General features: G+C 37.4%; 1 protein-coding gene across 16 annotated transcripts in view; it reads right to left on the bottom strand.

Annotated features, from left to right (window-relative positions):
• PNPLA7 (patatin like phospholipase domain containing 7) overlaps positions 1-24,577 on the bottom strand; it is a 326,954-nt gene that overhangs the window by 222,902 nt on the left and 79,475 nt on the right. For 15 of the 16 annotated variants that reach the window (XR_008917511.1, XR_008917518.1, XR_008917520.1 and 12 more), the window contains 2 exons: positions 11,341-11,418; positions 6,924-7,129 (listed from right to left, as the gene is read on the bottom strand). Coding sequence is in view for 12 of the 16 variants with exons in the window: in XM_056823116.1 (XP_056679094.1) it covers positions 6,924-7,129; positions 11,341-11,418 (284 nt within the window). In the remaining 4 variants the exon portion in view is untranslated. The remainder of the gene's footprint in view (positions 1-6,923; positions 7,130-11,340; positions 11,419-24,577) is intronic. The other variant, XM_056823167.1, reaches the window with a different exon arrangement.

The following is a 24,577-nucleotide window of genomic DNA, read 5'->3' as shown; positions in this document are numbered from 1 at the left end:
TATTAAGCAATCTGATATAGATTTTTACATGTGTAATCATGTAAAACATTTTCCCATTGTAATCCTTTTGTAGAAGGAAACTAAAAAAATTAATAAAGAAAATGGAAAAAAAACTTTTCTTTGGTCTGAATTCATACTCCATCACTTATTTTTCTGGAAGCAAATAGCATTTTTTTAAATTAAAAATCCTTTGAGATTGTTTTGGATCATTGTATTGCTGAGAAAAGAGTAGTTATCCATAGTTGTTCATTACACAGTATTGATGTCATTGTGTACAATGTTCTCTTGATTCTGCTTCCTTCACTCTGCTTCAGTTCATGTAAGTCTTTCCAGGTTTTCCTGAGCTCTTCAAATCATATATTATAACTTATTCAGCCATTTCCCAGTTGATGGGTATCCCTCACTTTTGAATTCTTTGCCCTCACAAAAAGAGCTGCTTTAAATATTTTCATATAAATAGATCTTTCCTACTTTGTTGATCTTTTTGAGATACAAATTTAGTAATGGTATTGCTGGGTTAAAGAGTGCATGGTATTTTATAAACTTCATGCATAGGTCCAAATTGCTCCCCAAAATGGTTGAATAAGTTCACAACTCTCCCAACAATGCATTAGAGTCTCAAATTTTCCCACATCCTCTCCAAGTTTTCTTTTCTGTCATAACAGCCAATCTGATAAACGTGGGGTGGTATCTCAAAGTTGTTTTAATTTGCATTTCTCTAATTAATCATGATTTAGAGCATTTTTATATGGCTATAGAGAGCTTTAATTACTTGTCTGAGAACTGCCTGTTCATATTCTTTGACCATTTATCAACTGGGGAATGACTTGCATTCTTATACATTTGATTCATCTCTCTATGTATTTGAGAAATAAGGTCTTTATTAGAGAAACTCATTGTAAAAAATTTTTGCACCCAGTATGATTACTGCTTACAATATGATTATAGTATGATTATTCTCCATACTATTTCCTCATTTATCCTGTTCTTTCTTTCATTCTATCATCAAAAGTGTTTAGATTCCAACACTATATCCTCCAATTTGCCCTTTTTATCAGCCTTGCACCCTTCTTTTATCCACCTTTTCACCGAATATTCATTTTTCCCTTTGAATGATTATGCTCAATTTTGCTGAGTGATTCTTGGTTGAAGTCATAGCTCTTTTCCCTCTGGAATATCATATTCCAGGCTTTCAATCCTTTAAGCTGCTAAATCTTGTGTTATTCCTACTATGGCTCCACGATATTTGAAAATTCTATTTCTGGCTGCTTGTAATATCTTCTCTTTGACCTAGGAGTTTAGGAATCTAGCTATAATATTCCTAGGAGTTATCTTTTTTGGGTTCTCTTTCAGGAGGTAACTGTTGGGATTCTTTCAATTTCTATTTTACCCTCTGGTCTAGGCTATCAGGGCAATTTAATTAAGTGTTGTATCCCTTGAAAAAATAAAGAAAAAAAGAACTCTGGACCACCAGACCCACCAAATTATTAGAGTAATATAAATGAGAACATGCTCATGGCTATGCTGAAGATTTAAGTTCTAAGCTTCTTAGTCTGTGAAATGTAGATAAATTCTCCCAACAAAGGATCAGATTTATCTTGTAGAGGCATTTTGAGGTGTAGAGATTACAGAATATCATAAATAATCTAGCCCAATCCTTTCATTTTGTACACAAAGAAACAAATACAGAGAGGGCAAAGTGGTTTGCCCAAAGACATAGACAGAAAGTCAGTAGGAAAGCCAGGTCAATAACCAGCCAAGAAAACAGCATTTTTTCTGATGTTTAAGATGTTAGGCTGATAAAAAGGATTAGAAACCAAAAGTATTATTTCCTTCATAATCCACACGTGAAAATCAATGTAGGACTACTGGTTATGTTTGGAGATAGATAGATAGATAGAGAGATAGAGAGAGATATGAAGACATAGATACACACATAAACATGTATATGTATATACATCATATATATTACAATTAACAAGGGATACCTTTACAACTAGAGTTGGACATGCAATTCTGAGGCACAAATGTCTTTCTACAACATCATCACAGAGACATCAATCAGTCATTAGAAAAATTTGGGATACATACTTACAGATAGGCTCATTCTTTTTCTAACCTATATTTACAAAGTCACAGTTATTTGTGACTATGAACACTAAGAACAAAACACTATGAACAAAAGATGAACTTCCTGTTTCTGACTGCAATTAATTTCTGTACTCTAGAACTACAATTCCCATCACCCCACTCTCCTCACATTATGTGCTGACATAGAGAGGATATAAATTTTATGTAGCCCCGCCTCTCGCTCTCTTCTCCTGGATCAAAAGCTGCTGGAGTGTGCCTTTTAAACAGGCAAGGAGAACTCAGTCATGTAGTCTTAATTTTGTTAGGTAATTGGTTTTTTTACTTCTATTTCCTTTTTATTCCTTCTACTTCAAGTGATTATTAATAAACTTCATAAAATATAATTCTTAAAGTGTTGGATATTAATTTAAATACTACATGACACTAGAGTTTGTCTGATAAACAGCAAGATTTTAAAGTAAATGATCTCTACAACATACTGGGTATGGTTCTTTTCCTCTCTCTCATTCTGATGTCTGACCTCTTGAAGGCTCTTTGTTAAGGACTCGTAGAACAATATGATTTATCCCCTGAGAGATTTATCTCTAAAATACCTCCACTGAAAAGAGATGAGAACTCAACACTTTCCATGCTTCCTAGAATCACCACTCTGAAGAGAAGAAAGATGTGGGCATCAAAAAACAGAAGTGTTATATATTTCCTGAACCATTCTGTTTCCTAAGTTCTCTAATTTTCTTAAATGTCCTAGTTATATAAGCATTTCAGCCCCACTTATAGGGCGTAATACTCAGAGGGTTTCATGATCACGACCTTTTTCAGAAAAAAATCAGAAAAGGCACAGAGTTTGTAAATATTCTAGCTTTGTGACAGATGCTCCAACTACACCATGAATATAGTCTATGTCACAATCTAATCACATGGCTAGAAAATGCTTGTTGCTATAATGAGCTTTATATTCTACATCAATTCTACAGAAATAAAGAAAATGTCCCATAAATAGGACATTCTTACTATCCCCATAAGCTTGGTGTCACCTTTTAAAAATCAGATTTAGTAAATGTTAAAGTTCAGTTCTTATCCCACTTCTATCTCCCTCTTGAAAGTATTCCTAGGCTAATGAAAGAACTCAAAGTACCATAACTACATTGGAACAATAGAACAATTGGGACATTGCAGCCCTGCTATCTTCCCACTAAGGGAATCTGAGCTCTAAAAACAGATCAAATTATAATCTCCATTAATCAACTGTCCAAGCTTATGCTATTCTTCTGGCTCTATATTCCCTTATTGTTTCAGTCTCCATTTCTTTCTTTCTTTTTTTTTTGTATTCCCAAAGCCCCCTGACTAGAGCAAGTTTCAATTTTTAAAAAGACAATCAAAGAAACAGAAGGAAGAAGTTGTAATGGTATGGACAAAAGGCAAGTCTTTGTAGCATGTTGCCTGAACATAATATGTTAGACATCCTTAAACCAAGTAATACCATAAATTCAAATGGTATTCTGGAAGCCCTTTCTCTATATCTCTTACCTCCAGAAAACTATGTGTTCTCTAAAACCTGTGATGCTCCTATGGATCCAAACTGGCATTTAGTGAAAGGATCTAGGAAAATGATAAAATTCAAGGAGCCCTGAATGATCCAGATGGCTTGGAGGAGTCTTAGCTTTTCAAAGAATGCTTTCCTCATTTCAAATTGAAATTCTAAAAGATATGTTGAAACTGACTTTCCTGTCAGGGAATTTTTCTGACACTGAGAGCAAACTCATATTCAAAAACAAATCTTGAGGTGGAAATGAGTTTGAATGAGTTTTCAGAGTGAAACCTGAGGGGTCCCTCCCATGAATCTTTCATGGTCAAAGGAACACTGATACCCACCAAAATCAAAATCATGAGGGGCCAAGACTGCTGCAGGAGACTAATGTGTGGTTACAATATGCTCAGGTCCCAAACCAGCATGGGCCAAGAGATATTAGAGTAGGCCCCCAGAAAATTATTTTGCTAGACAAAGGGAAAAGACAACAATACTGTCAGGGCTCCATGCCAATGCCCAGTAAAGAGAAAATGACTAAGCTTATCTTTGTTCAGTCTAAGCTGTAAGGCATAGTTTTCAGAACCATAGCAGAGATCTTGTATTTGTACCACCTACAGCACAACCCTTGCAGCCATGAATCTCTCTCAAAATCAGTGTGTGGTCCCCAAAAATAGGTTACTTCTTCCTTTTAAAAATAACAAAACCAAATAATAAACCTAATAATTTCAAATTCCTCTATACCCAGATTCATCATTTTACTCAAGAGTTTCCAACAGCTCTGAATAGATCTCTAAGACCACAGTTCTACTTTTACTAAATAAGGGTACCCAGAAATGGATAAATCAGTCTGATAGTATATATCTCAGAGCATCCCTATCCTTTATTTGGAGTCATAAAGATGAAAATAGAGACTAAGAAAATCCCAACAATTACCCTGAAGTGTGACTGAACTCAATTCACTCCAACAAATCTAGCAACAGCATCTGCTGCTCTGTCCAACAATAAACCATGGTTATGCAGGAAAGGGGTGTGTTAACACAAGCAGAAGAATGCAATCCCAAGCACAGCAGGAAGGAGACTGTATAATACTTTTATCTTGACTTAGATGATGACTTAGAAAGAATTAAAGATACAGGTGACACTCAGTTGGACAAAACTAACACCTTATAGAACTAGATTAAAATTTAAAATTATTTTGACATGTTGGTAAAGGGAATAGATAAAAACAAGTTATGTTCAAGGACAAAAGTAAAACAACTTAAGGAAGAAAATTAAACTGAATATTATAAGGAAAAAATTGGGTTGGTTTTAAGTAAGCACAGCAGGAAAAAAACAAGGAGGCAAAGTGGTCCAAAGCCAAAACAGAAGTTAGGAGTGTGTTGCTACAGCTTACAAAGTGAAATATGATCCAGAGATAGGGAACAGTTTTTAAGGAAGACCCAAGAAGTAATCTTCCCTGAGCGCTGGTGTGCCTTCATGGTCAATAATTCCTTCTGTCTTTCCTTTGTTAGCAGGAAAATCATTCAAAATCTGCTGGAAATTATTTTGATTGCTCAAGGTTGTGACAAATATCAGATAAAAAGACAAGAGGCCACCACGGTATAGTTGACTGAGTTGGTATGAGTGGTACAGAGTTAAATTCAAAAGATACAAATTCCAAGTCTGCTATTTACAATTTACATGACCTCAGGCAAATAAAATAACCTCTCTGGGCCTGTTTCCTCAACCCTTCATTTGAGGGAGGTGGATCAAATGTCCCTTAAGGTGTGAATCTTAAAATTTCTCAGACTCTACCTTAGAACATTTGGTTAAGGCTATTCCCCATTTTAAACAATGGAGGTACTTAGTTAGGAATGTATGTGAGAACTTTAAAATTACTCCACCCATACTTAGGCATACTTTAGGGGAAGATAAAGTTGTAAACTCCTTAATGAACAATGAAAAGTACTTAACCCATACTTAAAGTAAAGCTAAAACCCTTAAGCTGGGTCTATTTTTAGATCTAATACAAAAAGGTGCTAAGTACCTATGAAGGTCAAATTAATTACAAAAGTTCAAGCAAGCTTAGCAAGAGGTGTGAGATTTTAGTCTACTCGGGTGTGAATTACTCAAAAGTTTTAGTCTACTCAGGTGTGAATTAAGAATGGTCAGTCCTGTGAAAATATCTACTGTGATTGGTAGATGTGAAAACTTAAGGGAGGTGACATAGGAGAAAATTCTCTTTAAAAGGAGGCCAGAGGGGGCAGCTGGGTAGCTCAGTGGATTGAGAGCCAGACCTAGAGATGGGAGGTCCTAGGTTCAAATCTGGCCTCAGACACTTCCCAGTTGTGTGACTCTGGACAAGTCACTTGACCCCCATTGCCTAGCCCTTACCACTCTTCTGCCTTGGAGCCAATACACAGTATTGACTCGAAGATGGAAGGTAAGGGTTTTAAAAATAAAATAAAATAAAAATTAAAAAAAAGGAGGCCAGAGGCCTCTGAATGAAAATTCAGCTATGGAGCTGAATTGGAGGCTGGTCTCTCTCTTGGTGGCTGAAAAGGAATTCAGCCTTGGAAGCTGAAGTGGAGCTTCCTGAGCTAAACTAGAGGGTCTCTCTGAACACTAGAGTCTTGCTTGGAAGAATCTTGTGATGAGTGATTAAAGACTGACTTAGTTTTCTCTCTAAAGGAGAAAGGCCTACTCTCTCTCTCTCTCTCTCCCCCTTTCCTTAATTCTTTATTTGTATTAATTAAAATCTCCATAAAACCCAGCTGACTTGGGTATATTTAATATTTGGGAATTTTCCCATGGCGACCACTTTATTTTTAATATAAAATCAAGACACAAAAAATTATCTTTACAGTTTTGGCAATTCAAAGTCTTGAAACCATATTTTCATGGTCATAGTTTAAGGCAACCACTCTTTTATCTGTAACAAAGGTCAGTTCTAGACCCTTTGATCCTAGGGTGACAAAAGGAGTAACAGTATTAATGGAATAAAAGAATGCATTAAGGTAAAAAACTAGTCCCTTCTTTTTATCAGAGGGTCCTTTATCTAAGAAGCAACCCCCATTATACACTATCAGCCCCTTGTGTTTTAATCCATCCTCCATTCAAACACAACACATATCAGCTCTTGTAACAGCACTGTCACTGGGTCCACACTCATCATTAGCCTATAGCTTCAAAAAAACTCATTTGTAACTGGCATTTTGAACATTTTCAGTTCTGGAGTATAAAGACCTAAGATCATCAGTTCATCCCTTCATGGAATGTTATCTTTCCCTAAAACAAAAGCAGTCCATTTATATAAAGGACTCACTCATAGAAATCAAACTTGGAGATGGAGAGGAAGTAACATTCTTTGTTGGCCTTGATGGTAAAGGTAAGTGGTTCCCCTGTGAGTACAGCCAGTTGGCCTACCAGCTCTCCAGGGTGGATGATAAATAGGCATGTTTCTTTCTCACTGTCAATATTCCGCTGATATACATGTAGCATCCCAGTGATCACAAACCGAAGGTTGACATCCTAGCCAAGACAAAATCAGACAATAGATAAGTAATGGCTTCTGAAAGCATAGATGAAACATTTGCTATGCAAAAATAAAGAGAGATTACAAAACAAGGGGGACAGCAGGCACAGGAACAGAGAGAACATTGGAGATTTTGTAGAGGGAAATAATGTAGTCTAGGAAGACAAAGCTCAGGACTGAATGTTTCTGAAGTTTCGTTAGCAATATTTGTAAAAGTGATCTTGTAAAAAAAATAAAAAGACTGATCTCTCTTTCCACTTGAAATCAAAACAGAAGCATTCATTGCTTCTGTGAATCCGACCAAAAGGACAAAAATTCTCTGGGTCATGTTTTCTATATGCTTCTTCTGAGCTGTGGCAAGAGTTTCATGTCCTTCAGAAAAACTTAGTTCATTTTGTTGTCTTCTACTTGGTCAGTTTCTTCCCTACCAGCACTGCTGCTTATTTCCAAACTGCAACACTTAGAACAGAATACAATATTACAAATGTGGACTGATTAATACAGAATATCTGAGGACAAAACCTTTCTTGTTTGAGACGTGAGGCTTTTTTAAAAAACCCTACTTTATGTCTTAGTAACAATTCTAAGACAGAAGGACAAAGCCTAGGCAAACAGGGTTAAGTGACTTGCCCAAGGTTGCAAAGCTAGGAAGTGTCTGAGGCCAAATCTGAACTCAGGTCCTCCCAACTCCAGGCCTGGCATTCTATCTACTTTGCCACCACTGCCCATGTGGGCCTTTCTTAAAGAAGCCTCCAATTGCATTAGCTTTCTTGACTATCATATCACATTGACTCATTTTAAGATTGGGTCTTTTTCCTTAAAAGTTGTTGTCTAACTATGCCTTCCCCATCCTGCACAAACATGGTTTCTTGGACCTAAATTTATTTTACATTTAGCCTTATTAAATTTAAATTTCATCTATTTAAATTAGATTTAAATCACTATTCTAACCTAAGTTTTTTTCATCCAATGTGTTAACTCTTCCTCACGGTTTTGTGTTATCTACAAATTTTAGAAAAATGTCATCTTTGTCTTAAACTAAGTTAGTAATAAATATATTAAACAACATGGGATAATTTTAGATACCTGAAGCATTTCACTGTGGCTCTCACTTCAAAGTGCTACAAATACTATTTGAATCCAGTCACTTAACCAGTTTCCAATCTATCTAATTATATCATCATTTAACCTATATCTCTCAATTTGGTACATGAGGATTGCAAATGTCTTGCTGAAATCTTAAGTATAATCTGCCTCCAATATTCCCCAATCTACCCACTTAGTAATTCTATCAAACAAGTCTAATAATCTACTGCCCATTGTGGATAATATGAAAATAAAAAAAAAACAAATAATCCTCAAGGCATCTCACAGAGTCAACAATGGATAGAGTGGAGCTTTGGGGCTCCTTTACTCATAACATCTGACTTTCATGCCATATTGGCTTTTTAAAAACCTTCTATCTCTTTCTTTTATAGTCTTCTGACTCTTGAAGTCTATGTTTTAAGAAGATACTTGAAGGAGAAGGTACACCAAGCACATGTCTAATTTGTTTTCCTCTTTATATCTTTTACCTTCATCTATCTCTCTTCTGATCTCTCTCTGTCTCTCAAAAGCTAATCCCCTCTCCCTAGGCTCTGGATCCTACTTTTTTCCCAAGGTCCTGACATATTTTTTCACTCATTTTCCCTCTTTTCCTATTTTCATTAATATTTCCCAATGGTCTCCTTACATTTTTCCTAAAGAATGCCCATCTTGAAAAAAGCAGCAATACCAACTACCACACCACACCTGCCACTGACCATCAAACATACAAAACTTTCTCCTTTCTACCTTCTTGCATTTGCACATTTATCACATGACACCTAATAAATGCTTACTGACTGACAGTTGGCTGTCCTAATTAACTTCACTCTAGTTTGTTTTAATTTTGAATTCCATCTATACCACTGATAGTCAGAAGCTATCTTACATTTATTGATATTCTCTCCTATATTCTTATATAAGCACATGTGTATGTTGTCTCCCCAAGAAGATTTTAAACTGCCTGAGAACACTGAACTTACATTTGATTTATCACCCCCCTCCCCCCCCCCCCCCGATTTCTAGCATCATTTCTATACATAGCAGATACTCAATAAATGTAGCTGACTCACTGACTATTTGAGAGAGATTTGAAACATGCAGGAATAAGGCTGGCTGGGGGATGAAATTTAAAAAAGCAGAAAAATTTGCCCCTGGAGTTTTCGCTGAACACACATCTAAGGCCTAAAACAAGTGGAAGAATGAGTCATCATTGCTTTGTGTACTCAGCTAACACACTGTTTCTCCTGTGAAAAGCAAAAGCCTCTCTCACTGTGGGCTCCTTTGAGAGCTTAAAAATGAAACAGAAGGGAAGGAAAGTAAATGAGGAGAAAAGATTGGGAATAGGAACAAATGAAGCCATATCGTGAAGGAAGACCACCTCAACCAAGGGAAGGAAAGTTTCAGGGAGAATATCAGAACCATGGCAGAAAATAAACAGATCATGTACACTATTCCCAGAGAGACTAGAGAATAGCTATTATTGGCTCAGATGTTAGAATACCACTGAAAAGACACGTCATGGCATTCCTATGACAGAGAAAAGACTAAGACAAACCTGTCCTCCATTATGATCCCCCAGGCAACAGGCCTTCAACTTTTTATGTCCTGTCATATCCCTACATTAAAATGGTTAACCCATATAGAAAAGTACAATGGCTCACTGCTACAGAGAGACTTAGCCTTTCCATGTGAGGAGCAGGAGTGACCAAGATCCTGAGTGCCCTGACCCCTCTTCTTGAACTTAACAGATAAAGCCATTGTTCCTGTTTGATTCAATTCAATTCAATGAGCATTTATTTAGTGTCCATTATGTACAAGTAACTCTTATAGGTGTTAGGGGTACAAAGATAAAAATGATGAAATCTTGCTTTCAAGAAGCTCACATTCAAGTAGATGGGCCATGGCAGGCACACAGATATGTTAATACTAGAGCAGGATGTGAAGAGGACAAAGAGGAAATCCAAACACAGTTTCAGCTGGGAGGGGCAAGGTAGGAAGATTATCCCAAGTTTCTACAGAGGCGGCACCTGAAAAAAACTTTGAACAAGAGGATTCTAGAAGATGGTAGACAAAGCAAGAATATGCCCCAGGTATGAGGGATATTGCACACAAAGACACGAAGGCAGGAAGCAGTCCAAACTTAGGCCAACAGGAAGGCAGGAAGCAGTCCACTTTGTAAATATAGGTTAGAAAAAGAATGAGCCTATCTGTAAGTATGTATCCCAAATTTTTTTAATGACTGATTGATGTCTCTGTGATGATGTTGTAGAAAGACATTTGTGCCTCAGAATTGCATGTCCAACTCTAGTTGTAAAGGTATCCCTTGTTAATTGTAATATATATGATGTATATACATATACATGTTTATGTGTGTATCTATGTCTTCATATCTCTCTCTATCTCTCTATCTCTCTATCTATCTATCTCCAAACATAACCAGTAGTCCTACATTGATTTTCACATGTGGATTATGAAGGAAATAATACTTTTGGTTTCTAATCCTTTTTATCAGCCTGACATCTTAAACATCAGAAAAAATGCTGTTTTCTTGGCTGGTTATTGACCTGGCTTTCCTACTGACTTTCTGTCTATGTCTTTGGGCAAACCACTTTGCCCTCTCTGTATCTGTTTCTTTGTGTACAAAATGAAAGGATTGGGCTAGATTATTTATGATATTCTGTAATCTCTACACCTCAAAATGCCTCTACAAGATAAATCTGATCCTTTGTTGGGAGAATTCCTGCCCTTATAGCAACAGTGCTTCGTTGACTATCTCCCTAGGCTTCCTGTCTATTGTTAGGTTCCATGTATGTAGGAGATATGTAGGTTGAGAATGAAACTGTGTGCCAAGTAGATATGTGATCATGAGGGTATAAAATAAAGCCAGGCCTCAGCCAAGGCAGAGCAGTTTATCCTGTGAAACCTGTGCTGTGGGTTGAAAGCTGTGTCCCATCCTCATTTCACCGACACTGTTCCACCTCCAAGACTCCATCCCCTGTGGGAGGCTGGCCCACCCCACAGCAGTTCTCCTCTTCAAAGATGCCTTTATGATAAGAAGGTTGAAAATCTGGTGCTAATAGCAGATACCAATCCCTTCCTTCTATCTTAGCCTATTACTCACCTGATCTCCTTGTTTTGACACCAAGGTACCTGCAGGTACATGAAGACAGTTCACTTTATCATCCAAAAGAGAAGGATCCTGAGGGAAGAAATTGGAAATATGAAGTTTTAGCAAAAAATATCTTAAATAGTAAAGTTATAATAGAATAAAAAGAAATTTGCTTACAAAACTCCTTTCTTTTCTATAAGGAAGAAAAACAGTTAGGAGTTTAAAGGTGATAGGTAAGAAAAACTCCACTGGGAGAAAGAAAACCTAAATGTAGACATAAAAATGAAAGATGTTCTTGAAAACTATTTGGTCTTCTCCCCCTCTCTTCCCATGGTAGTTCCTAACAAAACAGACAGCCCAACCCCCTCCCCAAAAAAACAGAAAACTCAACTGGGACCCTCTAACCATGAAAAGACAGACCAAAATAAGTGAAATCTAACTAAATTCATGTGTGACTGATAGGGCTCAAGAAGCCCTAAGAGAAGTTATCCTACCCAATGAATAGAATTAAAATAATCTTAGATCTGGGACTTCAGAAATCACAGTCTTATTTCACCTAAAGCATAAATCCCTTCTCCTCTCCTCAAGCTACTAAAACCATTTCTCTACTCTCACCTCTTTTCTCAGCAAAAAACCTAAGCTCATAGTTTACTAAGAAAATTGAGCCAACCTCAAAGAGCTTCTACAACTCTACAGCTTAACTCTCCAATTCTACAGCTTAATTTACCCATTCTTTCCTCCTTTGCTCCAGTCTCAGAGGAAGATGTATTCCTTCTTTTTGCCAAAGACAACTCCTCTCCTTTTTACCCTGGATTCCCACTATCACTGGGAGCTTGACCCTCTCTCTAACTATCAATGTTCCTTTCTCTACCTGCTCATCCATGTTGCCTACAAGTATGCCTAATTCTCCCCCAACCTCCAAAAAACTTCACTGGACTCTATCATTCCTTTAAGTAGTCTTATATCTTCTCCCTTTCACTGACAAAACCCTAGAAAAATCTGTGTTGGTGAATAAAAAAAAACTACATGTGACATGACATGAATGTGATGAAATATTGTGCAGTAAGAAATGATCTATCTTACTTCAGGAAAAAAGTAAGAAGACATATGGCATGATGCAGAGTAAAATAAGCAGAAGCAAGAGAACAATATATACAGGGGAGTTGATAACATCTTAATCACTAAATCTAATGATCCTTTCTCAACTCTCATTCTTTTTTACCTCTTTGAAGGTCTGATATTGTAGATCACTCTCTCTTCCTGTAACACTTTCTCCTCTCTAGATATTCATGACCCTGTTCTCTCCTGGTTCTCTCCTCCTACTTCTCAGACTGTTCCTTCTCAGTCTCCAGTGCCAATTCTTCATCCAGATCATATCTACTAATCCTGGATATCCACCTCAAACTCTGTCTTGGACTCATCTCTTTTCCCTCTCTACCTGAAGATCTCATCAGATCCCATGGGTTCAGTGTTCAAAATTTCTATGCAAATGATTCTCATATCTGCACCCCCCCAGCCTCCTCTTTCTCCTGATCTGCAGTCTCACATCACCAATTACCTTTTGAACATCTTGAAATGGATGTCTAACAGACACCTCAAACTCACCATATCCAAAACAGAACTCTCATCTACATCCCCTTCTTTCTCCTCACAGCCACCATGTTCATTCAGGTTCTTATCCATTCATATTTAAACTACTATAACATTGTTTGGTCACAAGGTCTCAAATCCCTCCTCACTTCAATCTAATCCTTCATTCAGCTGCCAAAGTGATTTTCTTGAAAGTAAGATCTGCCAATGTAACTTCCTTATTCAATTAACTCCTATGGCTCTCTCTTACCTCTAGGATCAGATATAAACTGTGCTGAATATTTAAACCTTTTAATAACCTGGATGCTTCCTGTATTTCTAGTCTTCCTACACTCTAGTCCCCTCCACACACTCTAAAATCCAGCTGCATTGTACTTACACTTACAAATACACATGTACTTACACAAGAAAATTCTTCCTTCTTCACCTCTTAGTTTTCCTGACTTCCTTCAAGTCTTGGCTCAAATCCCACCTTCTATAAGAGGCTCTTTTTGGTCATCTGGCTGTTAATGCCTTCCCCTTTGAGAATACCTTCATCTACTCTTTTTTTTTTTAACCCTTACCTTCTGTCTTAGAAGAGAATCAGTTCCAAGGAAGAAGAGTGGTAAGGGCTAGACAACTGGAGTAAAATGACTTGCCCAGGGTCACATATCTAGGAAGTGTCTGGAGCTAGATTTGAACCCAGGTCCTTTTCTCTCCAGGCCTGAATCTCTCTGCACTAAGCCAACTGCCCCTATTCTTTATATATCATGTATATACCTAATTATTTACATATTGTCTCCCCATTAGAATGTGCCCCTTTAAGAGTAGTGGCTGCTTTTTAAAATCTTTTGTGGTATCTCCCAGTGGCCTGACACAAAGTAAGCACTTAAAAATTGCTTTCTGATTAACAGACTGACCATTCCTTCTCAGTCTCATCTGAAGGATCACCATCTATATCCTGTCCCATTTCCTTGCATATAACCTAGGCCTCATTCTTCTCTTACTACATTCCCTTTCTTGGTGATCTCATCAGCTGTAATATATCCAATTATCATCTCTACGTATACAGTTCCCAAATCTACATACCCAGCCCTCATCCTTCTCCTGAGTTCTTCCAGTTGCCTAATGACAAATTAAGAAATGTATATCAAAATGTTCCACAGGAATCTCAAACTCAACTTGTTCATAGAACATGAAATAAACATGAACATTATTTTCTCCCCAACTTCCTGATTTCTATTGAAGGAATCACTGCCATCTTTCCAGTCACATAAGCTCACAAACTCAGTCATTCTTCCTTAATTCCTCATATATAATCAGGTGCCGTGTCTTAAGAATTCTACTGCCTCCATATCTCCTATATCTGTGCCCTTCACTCCATTGCTACAATTCACTATACAAATTCAGGCACTTATCAACTCTAATGTAAACCAATGCAATAATCGCCTAACTGGACTTGTTACCTCAAATCTCTTCTTTCTCCAATCCATTTGCCTAGCAAATGACAAAGTAATATTCCTAAAGCATAGGTCTGACCATGTTTCTTATCTGCTCAGGAAGTTTCAGTGGCCCACCATTGCCACTGGTATAAAATACCAACTCTGGCATTTAATGTCCTTCTCAACTACTCCCATTTGTACATTCTATGTTCCAGTGAAATTGGCCTACTTCATGTTTCCTGACACATGAAATTCCTTCTCCTGTCTCCAAGCCTATGCAAAGGCTATCTTCCATATCTAGAATGCTGCCTCATGCTTCCTAACTCCCTTCAAAACTTAGCTCAAATGCCACCTATTACAGAAGGCCTCTACTGATCTCTAACCTGACCTGGTTGATAGTGTTCTCTCCACTCCTACAAAACTGCTCTGTATTAACCTAATACACATGTTGTATTTAATTATCTGTGAATGTATCAGTCCCCTCCCCCCCATCCCCAGTAAAGTGTAAGCTCCATGGAAGCAGGGACTCTTTCACTTTTGTCTTTGTATCTAGATATGCCTGATATGATTCAAACTAAATTCATGTTCACCTGAAATGTTCTCTTCTCTAGGCTAAAGATTTCTAAGGGGAAAGCTTGAGGCATAAGTATAGCAGAGTCAAGTCTCAAAACTAGCACATGATATTACTGCTAGGCTCAGAAGTTTCTGAGACTTGGTTATACTGCCTCCTTTCAGTTATCCATTTTCTAAGAAGTCAGCAAACCTAACTCCTACTCATTGGTGTTGATGAAGCCTATCTTGGCATTGTAATATTCTGATATCTAAGCAAGTGGTCTTATTCTCCCCCCTTCCCCCATCTCCAAAACAGAAACAATCCCCACTTGCCCATGTCCTCAGACACTGGCTTCTATTTTCATACCCCTTGATAAAAAAATAAAATGGTAAACACTGTTATGCTTTATATGTAAAAAGATACTGATGACAGATGGTTCTGTGTATAGGTAGAGCTGGAAAAGATACTTTATAATATACAATCCTTTCCACGCTAAATAAGTGAGAAAACAATAATTTATAACTGCAATCACTATCACAGATTCAAATTTAGCAAAAAAAAAATGTGTAAAAAGCATGTCTCTGTTCCCAAATGCTAAATAATTGATTGTTCAGTCCACCACTGTAGTTTCCCAGAAAGTCATGATTTTTCCACACTAAAAACAAATACAATGATCCCTCACCTATTGTGGAAGAGCAAACACACCAATGCTATAGTTACTGAGCCAATCAGTGCCCAGGATACAGAACACAGCGCTGTGGTTGGTCACCTTTGCACAAGCAGTAGTGGCATACTGCATTTACTTTGTTACAGTAGGGTATTCGTCTGCAAAACCCCACATCATAGCAAAAATCCTGATACATAATTAGATTTTTTTTTTTAAATCTGATACAGTGAAGCTGTGTTAAGTGAACTACAATATAGCAAGGAACAACTGTAGTATGTCCCCAAAATTCTCGATTTATATTTTCCTACAGTTCCACCTCGAGATTCCTATGCAAGAGCAGCAGAGATAGTTTTAAGTTTTCTTATCTGCACCTATTCCACCCAAGGAGACCTGCAATCTAATGAACATCACTAACCACTAGCAAATTGGGCTCATGTTAGAATCTCTGGATTAGTCTGTCAGATCTGAGTTTTAAAGTTGATGCTTGCGCAGCAACTCCAGAAGTTAACCAATAGGGCCCGGTCTCCCAAACATAAAAGAGTCTGTAAATTTATTAGAGTCTAGTATCCATGTGAGGATCTCTGATGGAAGTAAGGTTAACCAGAACCTGCCAACTCATACATCCATGTTCTTGACAAGTTCTTACTGTGAAATGAGGCAGAAGACAGAGGACTTGGTTGTTGCACTATTCACTCTACCATGCAGTGTCAGTGTGGTAAAGTAGAAAGTGGCCTGGGCTTGGAATGAGGAGAGACCTGGGATTGATTTTTAGATTTTCTACGTTTTGCTTAGTCTAGCACCCAGGAATGTACACACCCACACTACACTGGCATGTGCTAGCAAGTGACAAATCAGAAACAACTGACTGTTTCCTGGGCTGTCCTAAGCCAAGCTTGAGCCACCATTGGCACATGTGAGATGCAGGAAGTGATGTAGAGAACTGCCTTTGGAGTTTTTGTCACTTCCTGTAGAGAGGCTGGGCGCCAGTTCAGTCCTGGAACTTGAATGTGGAGGAGCTCCCTCAGACAGCTTCCTTGAGATGGTCACGTGGTGACTGATGAGACTGACTCCCTTTTCCCTTGACTCTCAGGGGAGGCCCCCTTGGCCAAGGCCTTGAACTCCTGCCTGGCTCAGCCTGAGCTGGAGCAATTTAAATGAACTCTTTTCCCTCTCTCTCTCTCTTTCTTAATTTCTTCCTCCTATTTTGTAATTAAATCACCATAAAATTCCATTCTGACTTGAATGCTTCATTTGGGATTTAAGAAATTAAATCCTTGGCCACCAATAATTTTTATATTCAGTCTCAACCCTAAATTTACCCTTTATAGGATCAAATACTGACTTGGAGAATTTGTACAGGCATGGGCAAACTACTTAACTTCTCTGAGCTTCATATGTAAAAAGGAGAAAATAACAATTGTGATATTTACTTTATAAGGTTGTTGTAAGGAACAAAAGAAATAATGTATACAAAGAGTTAGAATCTACAAAGTACTCTTCACAAGAATCTTTACATTTGGAAATTGCAAGTATCACTATACCTGTGCTATAGGATAAGGAAATTTCTGTGAAAAGACTTTCCAAGTGGTCCTATTAGTTAAGATTCAAAAAAGGGGAAGCAAGATGGTTCAGTGGATAGAGCACTGGGTCTGGAGTCAGGAAGACCTTAATTCAAATCCTGCCTCAGACATTTGCTAATTGTGTGACCCTGAGCAAGTCACTTAACCTCTATTTGCCTTAATCCATGGGAGAAGAAAATAATAAACCACTCCAGTATCTCTGCAAAGTATAATTTGCATATTGTATATACATATATATCACATATGTATATATGTATAAATATGCATGTGTATACATGTGTATATATACATGTAATATTGTATATACATATATATTGTATAATATAAAAAATGTACAGTATAGTCCTGCAAGGTCACAAAGAGTTGGACACAAGTGAACAACAACAACAATAACAACAAGCAGAACTTGTAAACTTTTAAGAGCTTCATAAATATCATCTATCATCTATTATGGTAGCACTCTAAATCATACAGCTTACTCCTTTCATGATCTGGCCTCTGATCTTAGCTTTGGAATTGAACTGTATTTGGTTCATTGTTGGCTCAACCAGCTACAGCTGTGCTCTGGGGCTATGCTGACCACTATTTAGGATTCTCAATTCCACAAGTATTTATTAAGAATTTACCCAAAACAATCTCAAGTGACTCATGATAAAAAATGCCATCTACTTCCAGAGGAAAAATTGGAAAAAAAGTTTGAATCCAAACCAAAGCATACTTTTATTCACTTAATTGTTTTTGTTCTAGTTTCCTTCCACAAAAGAATTAATGTAGAAAACTTTTTTACATGGATTGTGAAGATGGGATTAACTCTTCCCTGTTTATTCTTTAGATTTTAGCCACTAGGAATGTATATACCCCCACTTAAGGATTAAGTGGGAGGTGGGGGAGGTCTATGACCCACGTGTGCTACTGAGTGACAAATCAAAAACAATTGACTGCCCCCTGGGCAGTCCAAAACAAAGTTAAAGCCGTCATTGGTACACATAAAAGTGGACCAAGGGCACAGGAAGTGACTCAAAGAACTGTCTTTAAATTTGGTACTAACTTCCTATAAGGGGGTCTTCACCTTTGAACTTGACCTTGGAAGAGCTCAGGCTGGAGACCTCAGACTGCTTCCCTTTAGACTAACATGTGGGTGAGTGGAAAAGGCTGATTTCGTGGTTAGAAATATTGTTTAGTTAATCCTCTGTGCCCCCCCTTTGCTGGGGCCTCTGAAGCCCTGCCTGGTTCAGACCAGACCAGAGTAGCTATCTCTCTTTCTCTCTCTCTCATTTTCCTTATTTTCACTCTCTCTATTGGTAAATAAAACTATCATTAAAGTCATTCTGACTTGAGTAATTCATTTGGAACTTAGTAATTAAATTCCTTGTGACTATACTCTTAAATATTCAGTCCAACCATAATGTTACCCCTTATAAGACTTAATATTTTTTTAATAAATGCTAAAAGGGAGCAGCTGGGAAACTCAGTGGATTGAGAGTCAGATCTAGAGATCAGAGGTCCTAGGTTCAAATCTGGCCTCAGACACTTCCCAGCTGTGTGATCCTGAGCAAGTCACTTAACCCCCACTGCCTAGCCCTTACTGCTCTTCTGTCTTAAAACCAATACATAGTATTGATTCTAAGATGGAAGGTGAGAGTTTTTTTAAAAAATAATAATACATAAATAAATGCTAAAGATTGTTTTTACATGTAATTGGAGAAAAAATAAAATATCCCCCCAAAAAAAGAATTTACTATGTGAAATGTACTAAGGATATCAAGATACATATGACACAGACCCTACTGTCAACAGCTTACAATATAACAAGGAAAGACACAAACATAAATCATTGTGATGCAATGAGGAAGAAGTGCAAAGGAAAGGTCCAAGAATGAAATGGAAAAGCACTTTCATCATGAGAGGTGAGTTGGGCCATGAAGAGAGGAGATCCAATACACAGATTAAAACAGTAAGAAGATTGAAAATAATGAGTTCATATTTATATGCTATTTAAAGACCTACAAAGTCCTCTTCATAAGAATCTTTACATTTAGGCCTTGCAAGTATCATTATCCCCATATTAGAGATAAGGACATTTCTATAAGATTTTCCTAGTCCTCCTTAATCTCAGTACCTTCATTCTGAGATAATCTATAATTTATCTCATCTATAGCTTGTTTGTACAAATTGTTTGTATGTTGCCTGCCCCAGCAGACTGTGAGCTCTTTGAAAGCAGTGACTATTTGTTCTTTGTATCCTCAGTACCTAGCATATCACCTGACACATAATAAACACTTTTTAAAACAAAACAAAACAAAGCAAAAACCTTACCTTCTGTCTTAGAATCAATATAGGTATTAGTTCCAAGGCAGAAGAGTGGTAAGGGTGAGACAATAAGGGGAGACTGCCCAGGGTCCCACAGTTAAGAAGTATCTGAGGCTAGATTTGAACCCAGGCCCTCCTCCCATTTCCAGGCCTGGGTCTCTATCTGCTGAGAAACCTGGCTACCCAAAATAATAGGCACTTAAATCTGTGTTGAGTGATTGACTAACCAAAGCCCAGAGAGGGCAAACAAGGTGCCTATAGCATTATAGCCAAGTATTATAGAAAAGACTCAAGCTCAGCTCTTCTACCCTAAAATTGAGGACTTCTTCCACCTATTGTCTTCTCCATTCCAGGGATGAGGAAAACTTTTTGTCCTCATAGTTTCTGGCTTTTCATCCAGGTCATACCAGAAATGTCCCTCCCCCCCCAATTCCCTACCCTGGCCCCAACTCTGTCCTGGGTCCTCTTCTCTTCTCCCTCTGGCTCCCATAGTTTCAATTATTGTCTCTATGCTAATGATTCTCAAATGTACTAATCTACTCCTAACCTCTCTCCTAACTTCCAGACTTTCATTATCAAAAAAGCATTAGACATTTCAAATCATGTCCCATAGACATCTTACATTCAGCATGTACAAAGTGAACCCATTCTCTTTTCCCCAAAAAACATTTTCCTTTTCCAAATTTCACTATTCCCATCAAGGGAACCACCATCATCCCAGTCACCTAGGTTTCCAACCTTGGTGTTATCCTCACATTGCTGATAGCAAATCTGCTGCCAAGGCCTAGTGATTTTACCTTAATATAACTTTACTTTATGTCCCTTCTCTCCTCCAATACTACCAACCAACCATCTTGCTCCAAGTCCTAACCATCTCATACCTGGACTAAAGCCTTCTGGTGGGTCTCCTGCCATAAGGCTCTCTAATCCAGTTCATTCTTTACTCAGTAATCAAACTAGTTTTCCTAAAGTACAGACTTGACCATATCACATTCCCCATTTAGTAAATTCCAGTGGCTCCCTCTCACTTCTAAGATCAAACATAAAACCTTGTTTAGCATTCAAGGCCTTTCCCAACCTGGTCCCCTCCTACCATTTCAATCTTCTTATACCTTACATTCCCATATGTATTCAGTAATCTAGTAAGTCTGGCCTCCTTCCTAATCCTTACATAAGACCCTGCATCCCCAAATGCTGGGCATTCTGATTGGCTGTTCATCATAGCTGCAACCCAACCCTCTCTCTCCTTACCTCCATCTCCAGGCTTCTTGAGCTTCCTGCAAGTCTCAACTAAAATTTATCTTCTAAGAGAATTCTTTCCTGATCCCTCTGCCTTCCCTCTATTATCTCCAATTTATCCTTAGTGTGTATACATATAAATACATATACACATACATATATAATTCACATATAGTTGTTTTTCATATTCTTTCTCCCATTAGACTGTGAGTTCCTTGAGAGGAAGGACTGTATACAGTGTTCGACCTGGAGTCCAGAAGATCTGAGTTCAAAAATTATCCCAGATACTTACTACCTCCTGTAACTCTGGGCAAGTCACTTAACCTGTTTGTCTTAGTTGCCTCACCTATAAAATGGGGATAATAAAAGCACCTATCTTGAAGGATTGCTGTGGAGATCAAATGATATAATATTTTTAAAGTGCTTAATATATTACCTGGTGCTTAATATATGTTTGACTAACTGATCACTTCTTTTATCTTCTTCTTGTCCCTCTCTGCAGTCCCTAAAAATCTTCATAGTGATTACTGATCATTCTGTCTCCTATCCAACCATTTGAACCATTAAGATAGTTCTTGATTCAGGTATCACACTTCTTTGCCTACGGTCCCATTTCTAATTCTCCCTATTCAGTCAGTCAGTCAAGAAACATTTATTAAGCACCTACTATGTGCCAGGCAAATACAACTCTACAAAGGTTCTTCTCAATCCACACATATGACCCTAAAGAAGAATGTGGAATCAGAGGACAGGCCTAGCTCTTTCATTCTCACAAGTGAAAGGAGACAAAAGTCCAAGCATTTTGCTAGAAGAGAAGCCATAGTAGAGATTATGCTAACTGAACTGGGAAGATCAAGTATCTATCTGAATTCTATTTTCAAAGACTATGTAAAGCAATTTGCATAGAACAATTTACATAGAACAATTTCTTCTGGAGCACAGGACACCAAATTTGTACTTATAAAATCATGCTTAATTCCTTGGTGTTGATGAGAAGTATGTAAAGACCTAACTCTAAGGTGACTCATTTTCTAAAATAATTAAGCATTTACCTTCTACTATGCCCCAAATCAATCAAGCCCTGAGGTGTGAAACCTAATACCCAAATACCCAAATCTTCTAATCTTGACCTTAACTCCTGATCTTAATCGAAATATCTAAAAGATGCTACTGTCTTTTAAACAATTACAATGTTGAAATCCATCAATGGAGTTCCCCTAAGAGGAGTGCAGTTCAGGAGAAATAGCCTACTTTTGGAAAAGTCAGGGGTCTAAGCTAGCACCTGCCCACTTTGCACCTAACACAACCTAGAAAAGGTTTTCTGGTCTATATTCAGAAGAGGATCTAGCTGGCTGTATTGCAACAAACCTTGTGAAAACTAAGTCAGTCTTTGCACCCAGTGCAAACAGAAGGAATCAACTACCGTCACGACCAATCTGTTGTTCAAGTATTAGAGAATCTATGAAGCAGAATATCTTAATATAATTACTGGAAGGAAAAAACATCTATCTTCCTTAAATGTCAGAAACAAGGAATCCTCATACTTGCAATGAGTAACCTTAACATTGTCAACATTTAAAGCCTCATCATATTCTGTCAATTCCTCATAGCCTGGTTTTCTTAACTATGCATATCTGTGGTGAAGGTTTGGGTTTTTTCCTTTTTTTAACCAATGGAGGGAATAAGAGGGAGAAAAAGTAAATGCTTCCTATTTGAAAAAAATACTTTTAAAAATTCTTCATATCTTGCTTTGTAAGATCACTATGTCTATTCTCCATGATTTGCTCTGCCAGTTTCTCATGGGTACACAAGGACCCCCAGGGAAAATGTCTAAGAAATAGTCCTTGAGTCAAGACAGTTTCTGTGATTTTGACCAAATGACTATTAAATGCCAAAATAAAAGACTGTAAGATAAAAATAGCCAAAAAAGAGAACTTTCAATGTTCCTAGATAGAATCTGGTCATAAAATTCTTGAACTGTGGTTAATTTTTCCAGAATATATGATTTTCACACAAATATAAATGATCCTACACATGAGAAATGTTTGCATTAAAGAAATAAACCACTAGTCAAGTGACAGAGTCTAAAAGATCCTTCTTTCTCATTGATGCATATTGAATAACAAATAGTTATTATGACTGACTTTATTAGTACTTCACCTTAAGGTAAAAGCCTTAATTTCCAGATATATGAATTATTATCAAAGTATGTGCCCTGGATAAGAATGATTTCATGGTTTAGGGGTAAACATGTATTTAAATGCAATTTGTTTGAATGTCATTTTGGGTAAACACAAACGATATATGAATTTGTATTGTGAACAAAATTAATTCTTAAGTTAAACAGTGTAACTGTGAAAATGTGGGTTTCCAAGACTGTGAATTGCCAAAACTGTAAAGGTTTCAGCCAACTGTAAAGATAATTTTTAGTGTCTTGATTTATATTAAAAATAAGTGGTCACCATGGGAAAATTCCCAAATATGAAAATACCCAAGTCAGCTGCATTTATGGAGATTTTAATTCATACAAATGAAGGAATTAAAGGGAGAGAGAGAGAGAGAGAGAGAGAGAGAGAGAAGAGAAAATAGAAAAAAGGCCTAGGTCAAATGGCCTAGGCCTGAGCCTTAAGGGAGAGAGAGTCAGTCTTTATCACTCACCACAAGATCATCCCAAGCAAGCTCCAGTCCTTCACTGAAATATTCAACTCCTGAACTGAGTTCAGAGACCCTCCTCTGAACTCCTGAACTGAGTTCAGAGAGCTCCTTTTAAAGAGAATTTTCTCTTATGTCACCTCCCCTAAATTTTCACATCTACCAATCATAGTAGACGCTTTTTCCCAGGACTGCCCATTCTTAGTTCTCAATACTCTTTAGTTCTCACCTTCTCTGGGTATATTACATCTTCTAAGTATTTCACATCTCTTTTGCTAAGCTTGCCTTTTGTAAGTTGCTTGACCTTTTAGTGATTAATTTAACCTTTATAGGTACTTAGCATCCTTTTGTATTAGATCTAAAAATAGACCACCTAGCTTAGGGTTTTTGCTTCACTATAAATATGAGTTGGAGACTTTTCATTGTTCAATCAGGAACTTGCAACTTTATCTTCCCCTAAGGCACTGTCTGAGCAGGGTGGAGTAATTTTAAAGTTCTCAATACATTCCTGACCAAGTACCTCCATTGTTACAAGAGGGGAATAGCTTAATTAAATCTTCTGAAGTAGAGTCTGAGCAGTTTTACAATTCACAAAAGGATAAGACAATATGCAAACATATGATATGTAAGTTATATAAATGATGATGCAATTGATAAAGGCATTAAAAATAGGGTGACAGAATACCTGATGGAAGTTAAGCTTTAGTGATGGCAGAAGTAAATTGTAGAATGTGAAAGAGCTATAGGATAAGCATATGAAAGACATAAGGTATAGGAGACTTTAATGAAATACAGGACCGGCTTTAGCCCAGAAGTTCCTTTGACTTCACAATTTACTTCACAATATTGGATTCAAAGTTTGTGCATATGGTCAGACCCTAACATCTCTTTGACTCTGTCAAATAAGATAAAGCCCAAGGGAGAGACACATTAAAGTGGCCAGGCCTAAAGACAGGAGGACCTGAGTTCAAATATGGCTTCAGGTACTTCCTAACTGTGTGACTCTAGGCAAGTCACTTAACCCCCATTGCCTTGTCATTATTACTCTTCTGCCTTAGAAGTAATACACAATATTGATGGTAAGAGTTAAAAAAATACAATCAGAACTTTACATTTGCTCTCAATACTTAGAATGCAACAGGAGTACAGCACTGCTCCTGAGGTCATAGGGCTTTAGTTCAAATCCCACTCTGTGATCTTGAGCAAATCATGTAATCTCTCCAACTCTCAATTTTCT

This window comes from Monodelphis domestica, chromosome 1 (genome assembly GCF_027887165.1).
Source record: "Monodelphis domestica isolate mMonDom1 chromosome 1, mMonDom1.pri, whole genome shotgun sequence".
NCBI lineage: Eukaryota > Metazoa > Chordata > Mammalia > Didelphimorphia > Didelphidae > Monodelphis > Monodelphis domestica.
Note: the sequence above shows the minus strand (reverse complement) of the source record. Positions and strands in the feature narration are given on the sequence as shown.